The following is a 13,770-nucleotide window of genomic DNA, read 5'->3' on the forward strand; positions in this document are numbered from 1 at the left end:
ACGTTGAGCAGGCTGAATATGTCACACAAGTGAGCAGGTTTTGCGACCCATTCTGTGTCATTGAAATGTGCTGCCCCAGTGGTGACTGTTTTTCTAAAAGATATCTCTGAAGTGGCTCTCGCAACTCAAAAATTCTGGCCAGTGATCTACCTTTAGAAAGCCATCTCACGTCTGTGTTTTAAAGATGATGTGTGGTGAGCGCGCTGCGCTACGAAACCCGGCGACCCGAGTTCGATTCCCGCTCACGGCCACCACGATTATTTTTACTGGTCCTGGGCTTCCCCTAGGTCGACTCAGCCTCAAACGAGTAACTGATGTGGTGTGTGAACATCGCCACTGGGGAGACAAAGGCGGCCGGGCGTGGTGAATCCAATTCCCGGGCGAAGCCGGGTAGTCAAGCTAGTCTTCTATATATAAAAGGAAAATTTGTGAATGTGTTGTCTGTTCAAAATGTTTAGCGTACTTCCCGACATGCAACAAACTTGAAATTTTCCATGTAGTACTTTGCAAAATGTACACCATGCAAAAATTCTTAAAAAATAAACATTTGTATTTTGGGGGGGGGGGGGAATGACCATGAAGTCTGTGGCGAGTATCGATATCTGCTGAGCGTTTGTGGTATCGATTAAACGGGAATTGGCCGATTCTAAATAAATCTACAACCTTCGATTTCTTTGCGCTATCTAAAGAATCAAATCTTGACGGGCGAGCCGCAAGTTTATTTTCCACCACGCGTTGGGTTTTATTTAAATAAAAATTTTATAAAAATTTGTATTAATTTTATGAATACGATGTTATGTTTTTAAGTTTTTTGAGAAGTTTTTCAATAAATATTTCCCCCGTGCAACGCCGGATGCTTACCGCTAGTTCCTAATAAATCAAACTGAAACTATCAACTGGCGGTTAATTAACATAATTTATTCATAAATATCGCTATTTCATTGCGACAAGTTCAACATCGACGCCACATCACTACACATGAGACCGTCTCATTAACATAATTTATTCAGTTACACCGCCGCTCGTTGGGGGAGGGGATTGTGTTCAAAGCCCGCCAGTTACGTCATGTCACCGCTTGCTGCCGCGTGACGTCACTTTATAGCGGGAAGCTGCTACACCGCGCGCGCTCTTACAGATCCGAGGTGAGAAGTTAACATCGTGGTGGTTGTTGTTGTCGTGGTGGTTGTTGTTTATCCAGGTAGAGCCTCTCTCCGTCTCTCGTAGGGATATCAATTGAGTAGCAGCGAGTATGGAATCGATATCCAGGTTTGAACATTACAACGCGGGGCCGAGCCACGCGGGGCCTTGCCTCCTGCCCTCGCCTGATTGCATTTGCTTTAATCCTCTGCTTAAGTTTAATTCGTCTTCATCTGGCTCACTACTTCATGGGACCTCCTTTGCCAGTAGCAACATATAAGAAGAGGTTTTTCCCCTTTTCTGGCAACTAAAACAGGTGTTAAGATATTAGTGGTTCTTTCGGTAAAGTCACGTAGAAGGGAAATAATAAAGTAATACAATTTCTTGCTGTGGATTTCACACCTGACGATGATTGCTCGAGTTGCAGTCGAAATGTGAGAATTTTAATATTTTTATTTTATTGTTTTTCTTCTACACGACTTTAGGTGTGAAAAACAGCAAGAATTTATTTGAAAATTTTCGATAATTTTCTTGCCGTGTTTTTAACACCTGACGATGATTGCTCGTGTTGTAGTCGAAACGTCGTGAGCATTTTTTTTATTTCATTGTTTTTCTTCTACGTGGCGAGGTGTGAAAAACAGCAAGAATTTTTAGGAATTTTTTTGAAAATTTTCTTGCTGCGTTAATTCACACCTGATTGCTCGTGTTGCAGTCGAAACGTCGTGAGAATTTTTTTAGTTTTTTATTGTTTTTCTTCTACATGACTTTAGGTGTGAAAAACAGCAAGAAATTTTTGGAAAATTCTTGAAAATTTTCTTGCTGTTTTTCATACCTGATTGCCTGCCTCTAGCGGTGATATAAATATAGAATATATGTAAGGATGCCCCCCAATAGACTTCCCCTGGATCTCTACCAGACACGTCCCACTGGGTCGAAGACCCCAGGGCTGGCCCAGGACATGCTGGCTGGACTATGTCACTCGGCTGGCCTGGGAATGCTTGGGAATTCCCCAGGATGAGCTAGAGTCTGTCGCCAGGGAAAAGGAGGCCTGGACTGCCCTTCTCAGCATGCTGCCACCGCGACCCTCACCAGGACAAGCATTTTAGAAACTAACGAATAAAGCTGTGATTCTTCTTGGCCACAGATATTACTATGTGGATTCAGAATATGAACTTATTTAAATTACCATCTCTGCTGGCTTATACCATGAAGGCTGTCCTGCCTATGATTCATCCTCTATCCAACCAGACTTATTTTGTATTAGAAGCTTACAGATCCTGAAGATGTCAATATAGAATATAATCTTGAGTCTCTTTCGCAGGCGAGGCTGCATTTGTTTGGTCATGAATCCCGCATTCCCAGACACTGCATGCTCAAGCATCTTTTGTTTGTCCAGATATTAGGGGCTGAACAGGCATGGCATTGGCCAGAGGAGAGATTGGAGGATGTAGAGGTGATCGGACCTGCCAATGACTGGTGCCGGCAGTGTCAAGATTGGCCTCTGTGAAGGAGGTCCGTGAGGTATGCTGCAGGGCAGTTAATATATATTTTCTCTGCAACAACGATGAGGTCGGAAGAGCGACGCCATCATGAATACGTGGTACGCTGGGTTCCTAAAACCCAGCAAGACAGTGGGGAGCGCAGCTGGTTCATCTGTCAGTCATCCCTTGACACCTGGATCATTCCCATTACCTGCTGACAAGGAATCCATACTTACATGGCCTTAAATTGCACCTATCATGGCATTAGCACTGGGATAAGGTGACTTGCAATTCGTCATGAATGGTGGATTTTTGTTTATATATGTGTAACGGGTTCCGGAGACACTTGTAGATGTACTTCTTTATTACAATACAACACTCCAACAGTACTCCAACTCTCCAACAGTCCTGATACTCTGTTACAGCCTAGGTACACAGCCTAGCTACTCTCCTCTGGCTACGCTCCGGAACTCGCCCTCACAAGGTCGTAGAGTCGGGAGTTCCAGAGTCCCAGCGCTGGCTCTCACAGCATCCCAGGGTCTTCAGATGGCTGGTCGTGGGTCTTGGGTCTTGAGTTACAACTGGGCCCCGATCGTCCAGGGAGCTCTCCTTTTATGCCTGATCCAACGAGGGGTGGGGCCGTGTGCGCCACCAGACATCCCACAGAGCACACACAGGCCCCCCCCCCCGTTGGCGGCGCCCAGGGGATTAAGCGCCTGGGAACTCAACGCCTGGCGCCCAGAGGCTTAAGCGTCTGGACCCCCTGGGAAGCCAGCGCCTGGCGCCCAGAGGCTTAAGCGTCTGGACTCACCTGGGATCCCAGAGCCCCCAGCAGCCCCTCCCTTCTTATGTCACTACATATGTTAATGATGCATGTGAAATGTATGTGTATTTAAGAGTTTATCTTTGTGGGGAGCTGTGGTGCAGTTATTTCACTGCATTAGGAACTCAACAATTAGTTTGATTATCACCGCCAGCAAACATGATTGATAAGTGAAAGCTGAACTGCTTGTGGGCCTCTGCTATGTTGATTGATCTTAAATTAATTACATGGTGAAGGGAGGAAGCGTCAATATTGAGCCGATGAAGGCGGCCAGGAATGGTTCTGGACACACCACCACTTTTTACAATGCCAGTGTGTGACAGTGTCAAGTTTGTATTTGCAGTAAATTATATTCACTATTGAACATGGAGGTTAAATCAAAACAATAGTTTATTTTAGTTTCTCTCTGGAACTTTTTGGAGGAATGGAAACAGGAAATTAACAGCACATATGCTGCTGAAGTTAGATCTGTTCATCCAAGCATTCAAGAAAATCTGAGCCTGACTTCACACCTCTAAAGTCACGATTGAACATTTATTTGTGCATTTATGCATAATACAAATAGTATTATTCCCAACAGCCTTTGCTATGTTAGCTGAATTTTGCTTAACACGTAGGCTTTCGCGACCAATATTCATAATCAACGTTTTTGGGTTTAGATCGCGTTATTTATAAATGTGTCATAACCCTCCACCACCCTACACGGCCAATCAGTAAAAAAGTCACGTTGACAAAAGACAAATTAGTTCACTGCTTTAGCCCACCGGTGTGTTGAAGCGCGAAACCACAACATTTACTCAAATTGTAAGTCATGTGTGACTGTGTATATATTCATTCCTCTGTGCCTCGATACTGATGAAGATGGTGTGGACATTTTTTTCTGTCTGCAGCTGATGCTTCTTCTGATGCTTCCTCTGCAGAATTGGTCTGATGGAGCAAAGGCACTCAGCGCGGCTCGGTAGACAAAGACAACAATGGGACCAGTATGCAAACAGCATGGATTCTACTGGAAATTTTACACAGGACCAGAGATTTCCAATGGGAGAGAAACCCTTCAAGTGCACTCTGTGTGGGAAGGCATTTTCAAATTCATCTGCTCTTAAAATACACCAGAGAACACACACAGGAGAAAAACCCTTCCAGTGCACTGTGTGTGAGAAGGCATTTTCACGTTCATCTTATCTTAAAAAACACCAGAGAACACACACAGGAGAGAAACCCTTCAAATGTAGTGTGTGTGGGAAGGCATTTTCAAGTTCATCTTCTTTTAAAATACACCAGAGAACACACACAGGAGAAAATGCCTTCAAGTGCACTGTGTGTGAGAAGGCATTTTCAAGTTCATGTTATCTTAAAATACACCAGAGAACACACACAGGAGAGAAACCCTTCAATTGTAGTGTGTGTGGGAAGGCATTTTCAAGTTCATCTTATCTTAAAAAACACCAGAGAACACACACAGGAGAGAAACCCTTCAAGTGCACTGTGTGTGGGAAGGCATTTTCAAGTTCATGTTATCTTAAAATACACCAGAGAACGCACACTGGAGAGAAACCCTTCAGGTGTAGTGTGTGTGGGAAGGCATTTTCAGATTTATCTGCTCTTAAAAAACACCAGAGAACACACACAGGAGAGAAAGCCTTCAAGTGCACTGTGTGTGGGAAGGCATTTTCAAGTTCATCTTATCTTAAAATACACCAGAGAACACACACAGGAGATAAACACTTCAAGTGCACTGTGTGTGGGAAGGCATTGTCAAGTTCATTTTATCTTAAAAAACACCGGAGAACACACAGAGGAGAGACACCCTTCAAGTGCACTGTGTGTGGGAAGGCATTTTCAAGTTCATTTTATCTTAAAAAACACCAGAGAACACACACAGGAGAGAAACCCTTCAAGTGCACTGTGTGTGGGAAGGCATTTTCAAGTTCATCTTATCTTCAAATCCACCAGAGAATGCACAAAGGAGAGAACCCCTTCAAGTGCAGTGTGTGTGAGAAGGCATTTTCACATTCATCAAATCTTAAAATACACCAGAGAACACACACAGGAGAGAAACCCTTCAAGTGCACTCTGTGCGGGAAGGCGTTTGCACAGTCACAACAGCTTCATAGACACCAGAGAACACACAGGCATCAGAAGACCCCCAAGGAGTGTAGTCTGAAATCGATTTGTGAAAGTCAAAGTGCTGCAATGAGCCCATCCCTCCTGAAAAAAGAACCAGAAGTAAATTCCAGCTTGGACACTATGAAATGTATCAAGGTGAAAATTGCAGAGGCGAAGGTGAAATGTGAAGAGGTGATAGTGAAGAGCGAAGAAGTGAAGGTAAAATGTGAAGATGAACATTCAACTCCAGAATCGGACCTTAACATCAATGGAGGCAACGTGAAGCAGGAGGAGAATGATGACTGTGAGGCAGAGCGAGGCAACTCCCAGCAGTTTGTGGAAGTGGAGGTGTGGGTGGACTTCTTAGACAATACAAAGTCAAATGGAGAACCTGTAGATGTGTAAGCTTGAGACAATGAAGCTCCAATAGATTCACATTTGTCACAGGCCTTTAATGAAAATAACGTGAAGTTGAACACTCCATTCCTAGGTTCAACCTGCAGAGTAAGAGCGGTCAGTATTTGCGGACCTGTGGGTTGGGTAGATCTCTAACTAGGAGCGAGAGCCAATAAGCTCCCAAGCATTCACTATGTTATAATAATATTAGCATTTATATGGTGCTTGCTTAATCGCCTCAGCAACTCGGGAGTTTTTTATTATCTCATCACAAATACTTAAAGAGCACGCCTTTTGGCGTCCTCTGGATTAACACCGTTTGATGCTAGGCTCTAAAGAAAGCTGTCTCTGGTGTGGACCAATCAGTTTCAAAGACAATGCATATGTTGTGTCCTATGACTAACCACACGGTGATCCGAGGGGAGAGAAATTCACGTAAAGACAGAGACACAACCCATACATCGAGACTACTGCAAGTTACAGAAGACTACAAGCGACAGAGTACTGCGACGGGCAGACTCCGGGGCATGGCCTCGAGATCAACAATGGGTGTTGTCTCGCAGAGAAGAGGGGCGAGGTGATGCTCGGTGCTGAGTTCGGCATGGACCGACAGAGTATCGCTGAGAGTTTTATTCTACATTCATCCTGATGTTTTGAGTCTCTTGCAAAGTCAAGGATTGCGATAAGTTGTATTGTACTAAGCTTTCACAGTTGTTTAAGAGGTGTGCGAATACAATTTACAAGTTTTGAGAGTGAGTGCCAGCTCCCACGAGCTGCTGCAGCCCGAGAGATAGAGTGACGAGCAACGACGAGCAATCAACCGGGAAAAAGGGTGGAAGCCCAAGCATCGACCCAGCCAGCATCGCAGAGCACCAGCTGCACACGCAACCAGGCATCGCCAGAGAGCACAGAGCCGGAGAGAGAGCGCAGCAGCGCCACCGAGCAAGGGTGTCAGCTGCCAGCGGACGAGCGGCGAGCGCTGTCGAGCACCTTCAAAGACAAGCGTCGTGCCGACTCGGCTCATCCAGCAGGGGAAAGAGCCTGACCAGCCGCCCGTGAGGAAGAGGAGAGCGCCGTGGGTTTGACCCACACACACCGACCAGCACCAGCTGTGAACCAAGACAAGAGTGAGGAACGGTGACCAGCAGACGAGCTGCGGGCACTATCTGACGACGGAATCATCGCGCACCGCCGACGGCGAGCGTCTTGCCGACTCTTCATCCAGCAGTGGGCAGCAGCTCCAGCTGCCGCCGAGCGAGAGAGAGTGAGGAAGCTGTGTGTATGACCCTCCCCCACACTCACATACTCGCCACGTATCACCCAGCGTCTGCTTGACGCGAAAAATTCATCAAGGAGACAAAACCACCAAACACACACATACCGGGACTAATAATGAGAAGAATAATCATAAGAGTGCGTCAACTCTTAGCTGATAATGAAGAACATTGCTGCTTATCGAGTCACGTGGATACGGTCTTTGAGAAGTATTTTAGTCGTTCGTTTTGTTAATTTTAACTGTACCGATGAATTCATTGACGAAACTAAACGTTTAGAAACATACGTTACGAATCCACACACTCACAGGGAGACTATTGTGTTGAAATCTTTCTTTTGATCACAGAGTCTTGCCCGCGAATTTATTGAAGCCTTAGCCAATTGATAAGCATTTGCTGAAGCAGGCACTCTGCCGCACACCATTGTTCCAAGACGTTTAGTTAATTACATAATCTACCAATGAATTCATTGAGGTCTACTTTTTCATTCGGGACATGTTTCATTATTGACGTTCGTATGAATATCATCACATTTATTTTTAAGGACTTTTTCCTATGCTCGCGTTACTCTGGGGAATTAACCGATTGCTCTGTTACCCAGTTTAACAACGTAATCATTGAGTGTTAAATGTACGGATCAATGAGCACATCTCCAGGAGTACTGTGACAATTCCAAGCATAAGAGTTTGCATATTAGAGTGTTATATTTTTGTTTAGAAATTAAAGTTGCTTAACACAGAAGTGTCTGAGTGGTTCCTTCCTAAGTTCATGCATAATGATCTTAATTATAAGAACTGTATTCTTTGGCAAGATCTGAATTCTGAGACCTGATAGAATTACACTAAAACATAATCAGTAAAAGTTAAAGCGAGAATCTATGTATTATCACAATTAGTAACAAGACAATTTATTCACGGACTGGGGGGGGGGGGGATGGTTTCATGATGATTAAAGCGCATTATATTTATTGTGCACTTTATTTATATTTTTACATTGTAATATGAAATAATGATACAACTCACCATAATGCAGAATCAGTGGGAGCCCTGAGCTTGTTTTCCTGTAACTAGATGGTCCCATCTGGGGGTGATGGGAGACCGTGACACCCGAAGTGTGTTGCTTATGTCCAGTCTACTCCATAATCTCGTCTTTGTTGCTGTCACTGCAGAAAACCCTGCTTCACAAAGACAGGACGTTGAAAATGGAAGCAGGCTTTTCAGTGCTTTTGTGCCAATCTCAGGATATTCCTCCTTGACTTTAATCCAGAACGTATCGAGATTTGAAGTTGTCTCAAACATACTTTTAAGGCCACCTTCATTTGCGATCTCAAGCAGTTGATCATCTTCTAGCACAAAGTCGATTCACCTGGCTTATTCACAAATGGGTCGCGGGTCCATTCCTTCCCAGTTCGGGGGTCTTTTGTGGTTGGGAAGTAATGCTCAAACTCTTTTAAAAGCTGAGATAGGCTTTAATGCACCAGCTGGGAGAAATGCCCTGGCTCAGTCTCTTTCAAAATCCCTGCTAGTGTTTGAAACATGTCAAAAGTTCCAATGTTCACTCGTCGCCCCCATAATTCCAGTTTGGTTTTGAATCAGAGGTCTCAAACGGGTTTTGATTCCGCACCCATACTCGGCCGCACCAGGGTCGCAAACGGGTAGGGTACGGGTACCCGATTGCGACCTCTGGGATGAAGCCATGTTGCAGGCGCGAGTGGGTTGATTCTAGGACAGACATGGGCAAAGTACGGCCCGCGGGGCGTATACGGCCCGTTGGGCTTTTTAATCCGGCCCGCCGAACTTGTCCAAATATTATTATTATATTAAATGTTACCTTCCTCCTGTAATTCCCCCATTAGATGGCGCACTTTATGTAATTCAACAAAACTTAACTCCGAGTTCTCTCCGAATTTCACGAGTCCGTTCTAGACCCCACAGTTTTTTAAAGCATTTTAAGCACAGAAAACATAATTCAAGTTTGAAAAATCATTACTTATACAAACTTTTCAATAATTTCCTTCACTTCGATTAAAATTTTCTTTTAAAACTTCTTCTCACCAACATTACCACTCGTTACCACTTTCTCCGAAGGCAAGTTTTTAAAATAATACATGGTACAGACAGCAGACATTTTGTGTCCGGAGATCAAAAGCAAATTTGAAAAAGTCAGTTTATCACGCAGGACTGTGACTCGCCGTGTGGAACTGATTGATAAAAATATAGCCAGTCAATTAAACAAAAAGTCTGATTCCTTTGAGTTATATTCACTAGCACTGGATGAAAGTACGGACGTAAAATACACTGCTCGGCTCCTCATTTTTATCCGAGGCATTGACGACAGTTTTGCAGTAACAGAGGAGTTTTTGACCATGGAATCCCTGAACGGAACAACGCGGGGAGAGGACTTGTATAACCAGGTATCTGCTGTCATCGAAAGAATGATGCTACGTCGGAGTAAACTTGTCAATGTCACGACGGATGGATCGCCAAATTTAACTGAAAAATATGTTGGGCTGCTGAAAAGAATCCAGGATAAAGTGAGAGGAAAACCCTGTCCAGGATCTTATTTTCCTTCACTGCATCATCCATCAGGAATCCCTGTGTAAGTCTGTATTGCAGCTTAATCATGTCTTGAATCCAGTCGTAAAACTTGTAAACTTTATACGAGCAAGGGGACTTCAGCACCGTCAGTTTATTACGTTCCTGGAGGAAACTGATGCGGATCATCAGGACTTACTCTTGTGTCCGCTGGTTAAGTTTGGGGAAAGTGTTACGAGTGTGGGAGCTGAAAGAGGACATCATCGCATTTTTGGAGTTGATGGGGAAATGTGACGAATTCCCTGAGCTAAGCGACAAGAACTGGCTTAGTGACTTTGCGTTTGCTGTGGACATATTTTCACACATGAATGAGCTGAATGTGAAACTGCAGGGGAAAGATCAATTTGTTCACGACATGTACAAACATGTGAAAGCCTTCAAATCCAAGCTCACTTTGTTCTCCATACAAATTGTGAACAAATCTTTCACTCATTTCCCCACACTTTCCATGCAGGAAGAGGCACCGCGAAACGCAAAAAAATACAGCAAATCGCTTGAGGACTTGCACGGAGAATTCTGCCGTAGGTTCTCTGATTTCGAAAACATTGAACAGTCACTTCAGCTGGTGTCCTGTCCTCTGTCACAAGACCCTGAAACAGCACCACAGGAGCTGCAGTTGGAACTGATAGATCTTCAGTCTGACTCCGTCCGAAAGGAGAAGTTCAACTCTGTTAAACTGAATGACTTTTATGCTTCACTTAACAGAGCCACGTTTCCAAACCTCCGGAGGACTGCACAGAAGATACTGACTTTGTTTGGCTCGACTTATGTGTGTGAGCAGACATTCAGCATCATGAACGCCAACAAAGCCCGTCACAGATCAAAGTTAACGGATTAGCACCTCAGATCTATCCTGAGAATTGCCACAACCAAAATAACTCCAGACTTGAATGCACTGGCAAAAATGGGAGATCAACAACACTGTTCCCACTGAAACTGATGATCTGTTGCTGCAGCGAGGTTGAAACCAAATCTCCATCACACAGCCTGCGTGGCTGCTCTAACCTGTTAATGTAGATAATCTATATATATAAAATCGTAAATCTGTCTGTCTGTGTTTATGTCTGTGTGTCGCCGGACCATACGCACTTTTATTGGACGGCGGTTGCCCCTGGCAACTGGTAGCGACGCCTTCGCCGCTTTCATTGGACGGCGGTTGCCCCTGCCAACGAGTAGCGACGGGCCGCGGGGTGGACGCCATTTTGTATTCCCGTTAAAAATAGGCGCACGCATTAACACGCGACTCTGAGTTAAATTCATCAAAGTTTCACGTCCTCTTCACTCCCCCCCCCCACCGCTATGTGTGCAATTACTATTATAGGGTCGGGCGATTATTAAATTATAGCGATTAGACACTATTATTGTAGCGCGGGGGGGGGGGGGGACACCGCACCCGTACCCAGCCTTAACCGGGTGGGAAAATCAGGCGAGGACGGACGCTCTGCACGCTGCTAGGCCTCGACACCCACCACGCGACTCTGAGGTAAATTCATCAAAGTTTCACGTCCTCTACAGAGTGGTGAGGGAGGGAGAGTGGCGAGGGAGGGAGAGTGGCGAGGGAGGGAGAGTGGCGAGGGAGGGAGAGTGGCGAGGGAGGGAGAGTGGCGAGGGAGGGAGAGTGGCGAGGGAGGAACTCAGCCTCAAAACGAGTGACTGGTGTGGCGTATTAACATCGCCACTGGGGAGACAAAGGCGGCCGGCCGTGGTGCATCCAAGTCCCGGGCGAAGCTGGGGTCATGTGTATGTGTGTATGTGTTTATGTGTATGTCTGTGTGTCTGTATGTATGTGCGTATGTACGTGTGTGTTTGTGTGTATGTATGTGTGTGTATGTATGTGTGTTTTTGTGTATGTGTTTATGTGTATGTCTGTGTGTCTGTATGTATGTGTGTATGTACGTGTGTGTATGTGTTTGTGTGTATGTATGTGTGCGTGTATGTATGTGTGTGTATGTGTTTGTGTGTATGTATGTGTGTGTATGTATGTGTGTGTCTGTGTGTCTGCATGTATGTGTGTGTGTATTGTGTATGTGTTTGTGTGTATGTGTGTGTTTGTGTGTATGTATGTGTGTGTTTGTGTGTATGTGTATGTCTGTGTGTGTGTATGTGTGTGTTTGTGTGTATGTGTGTGTATGTGTGTGTATGTGTGTGTATGTGTTTGTATGTGTTTGTGTGTTTACGCTCGCATTACACAAATGTGTTGCAGGTCTAAGGCGTTCCTCGCGCAGCATTGCCGCTTTATTATTTCAGTCGTTTACTGCCGTACGCACCCTGAAAGTCGTGTGTGTCTGCAGCAAGCGCGCGTATGTTGTGTAGGGGGAACGGTAGTGTAGTGGTTAGCGTGCTGTCTGTGTGTCTGTGTGTGTGTCTGTCTGTGTGTGTCTGCGTGTGTCTGTGTGTGTGTCTGTGTGTGTGTCTGTGCGTGTGTGGTGTGTGAGGAGCGGTGGGTGTAGTGGTTAACGCTACGCTGCGCTACGAACCCGGCAAACCGAGTTCGATTCCCTTTCACGGCCACCACCGGTGACGATTATTTGAACCTCCCCAAGGTCGACTCAGCCTCAAACGAGTAACTGCTGTGGTGTGTGAACATCGCCACTGGGGAGACAAAGGCGGCCGGGCGGTGTGAATCCAAGTCCCGGGCGAAGCCGGGTAGCCAAGCTAGTCTATTTATATAAAATCGCGAATCTGTCTGTCTGTCTGTGTGTGTGTCTGTGTGTCGCCGGACCATACGCAGTTTCATTGGACGCCGGTTGCCCCTGGCAACGGGTAGCGACACCTTCGCCGCTTTCATTGGACGGCGGTTGCCCCTGGCAACGGGTAGCGACGCCTTCGCTGCGGGGTGGACGCCATTTTTAATTCCCGTTAAAAATAGGCGCACGCATTAACACGCGACTCTGAGGTAAATTCATCACAGTTTCACGTCCTCTTCACTCCCCCCCCACCACAATGTGTGCAATTACTATTATAGGGTCGGTAGATTATAAAATTATAGCAATTAGACAGTATTATTGTAGCGCGGGGGGGGGGGGGGGAACGGCACCCGTACCCAGCGTCAGCCGGGTGGGAAAATCAGGCGAGGCCGGAGGCTCTGCACGGTGCTAGGCCTCGACACCCACCACACGACTCTGAGGTAAATTCATCAAAGTTTCACGTCCTCTACAGAGTGGTGAGGGAGGGAGAGTGGTGAGGGAGGGAGAGTGGTGAGGGAGGGAGAATGGTGAGGGAGGGAGAGTGCTGAGGGAGGGAGAGTGCTGAGGGAGGGAGAGTGGTGAGGGAGGGAGAGTGGTGAGGGAGGGAGAGTGGTGAGGGAGGGAGAGTGGTGAGGGAGGGAGAGTGGTGAGGGAGGGAGAGTGGTGAGGGAGGGAGAGTGGTGAGGGAGGGAGAGTGGTGAGGGAGGGAGAGTGGTGAGGGAGGGACTCAGCCTCAAAACGAGTAACTGGTGTGGCGTATTAACATCGCCACTGGGGAGACAAAGGCGGCCGGGCGTGGTGGATACAAGTCCCGGGCGAAGCCGGGTAGTACAGCTAGTAAAGAAGTTAAAGTGAGGTCATTGGTTTGGGCGCAGGCCTCAGATGTTTCCATGATGTTTCATCAGTCACATTACGACATGTTTTTGTATTGTTCGTGCAATTTGTTAAATTTACTTGAAAATAAATGCTTTGCTACCTGTTAAAGGCCAAATCCTTTCATGTAATGATTTTTACATGTCATTTATATTAGTTCACACAAACACTCCATCCATCTGTTCCTGGCCCGGCGTCTCTGTCAAATTTTAGAACCCATTGTGGCCCGCGAGTGAAAAAGTATGCCCACCCCTGTTCTAGGAACTTGAATTGTGAGAAGAGACAAGACGTTGGGAAATGAGTGACAAACAGTTACTCACCAGTGACTCACGGCCTACCCGTACCCGGCCGCACCAGGGTCGCAAACGGGTAGCCGGGTAGGGTACAGGTATCGGGTAC

General features: G+C 46.0%; 1 protein-coding gene across 5 annotated transcripts; it reads left to right on the top strand.

Moving 5' to 3' along the window:
* The first annotated feature begins 1,085 nt into the window (after positions 1-1,085).
* Positions 1,086-7,948, top strand: LOC133361380 (zinc finger protein OZF-like). 5 transcript variants are annotated; one of them, XM_061580307.1, is made up of 3 exons: positions 1,090-1,142; positions 2,534-2,658; positions 4,362-7,948. In XM_061580307.1, exon 3 carries the CDS (start codon positions 4,372-4,374, stop codon positions 5,950-5,952), a length of 1,581 nt encoding a protein of 526 aa, XP_061436291.1. In that variant the 5' UTR covers positions 1,090-1,142; positions 2,534-2,658; positions 4,362-4,371; the 3' UTR covers positions 5,953-7,948. The 5 variants fall into 5 exon arrangements, with proteins under 5 accessions (XP_061436294.1, XP_061436291.1, XP_061436293.1 ...); XM_061580309.1 differs by having other exon boundaries at positions 1,091-1,142; positions 2,541-2,658; positions 4,332-7,948; XM_061580306.1 differs by having other exon boundaries at positions 1,091-1,142; positions 2,541-2,658.
* The last annotated feature ends 5,822 nt before the right edge of the window (positions 7,949-13,770 follow it).

This window comes from Lethenteron reissneri, chromosome 72 (genome assembly GCF_015708825.2).
Source record: "Lethenteron reissneri isolate LAM-NWPU_2019-01 chromosome 72, ASM1570882v1, whole genome shotgun sequence".
Lineage (NCBI taxonomy): Eukaryota > Metazoa > Chordata > Hyperoartia > Petromyzontiformes > Petromyzontidae > Lethenteron > Lethenteron reissneri.

What these genes read in the sequence shown, in the direction of transcription:
- LOC133361380 (XM_061580310.1), top strand. Translation starts at nt 4,372, where the DNA reads ATGGAGCAAAGGCACTCAGCGCGGCTCGGTAGACAAAGACAACAATGG.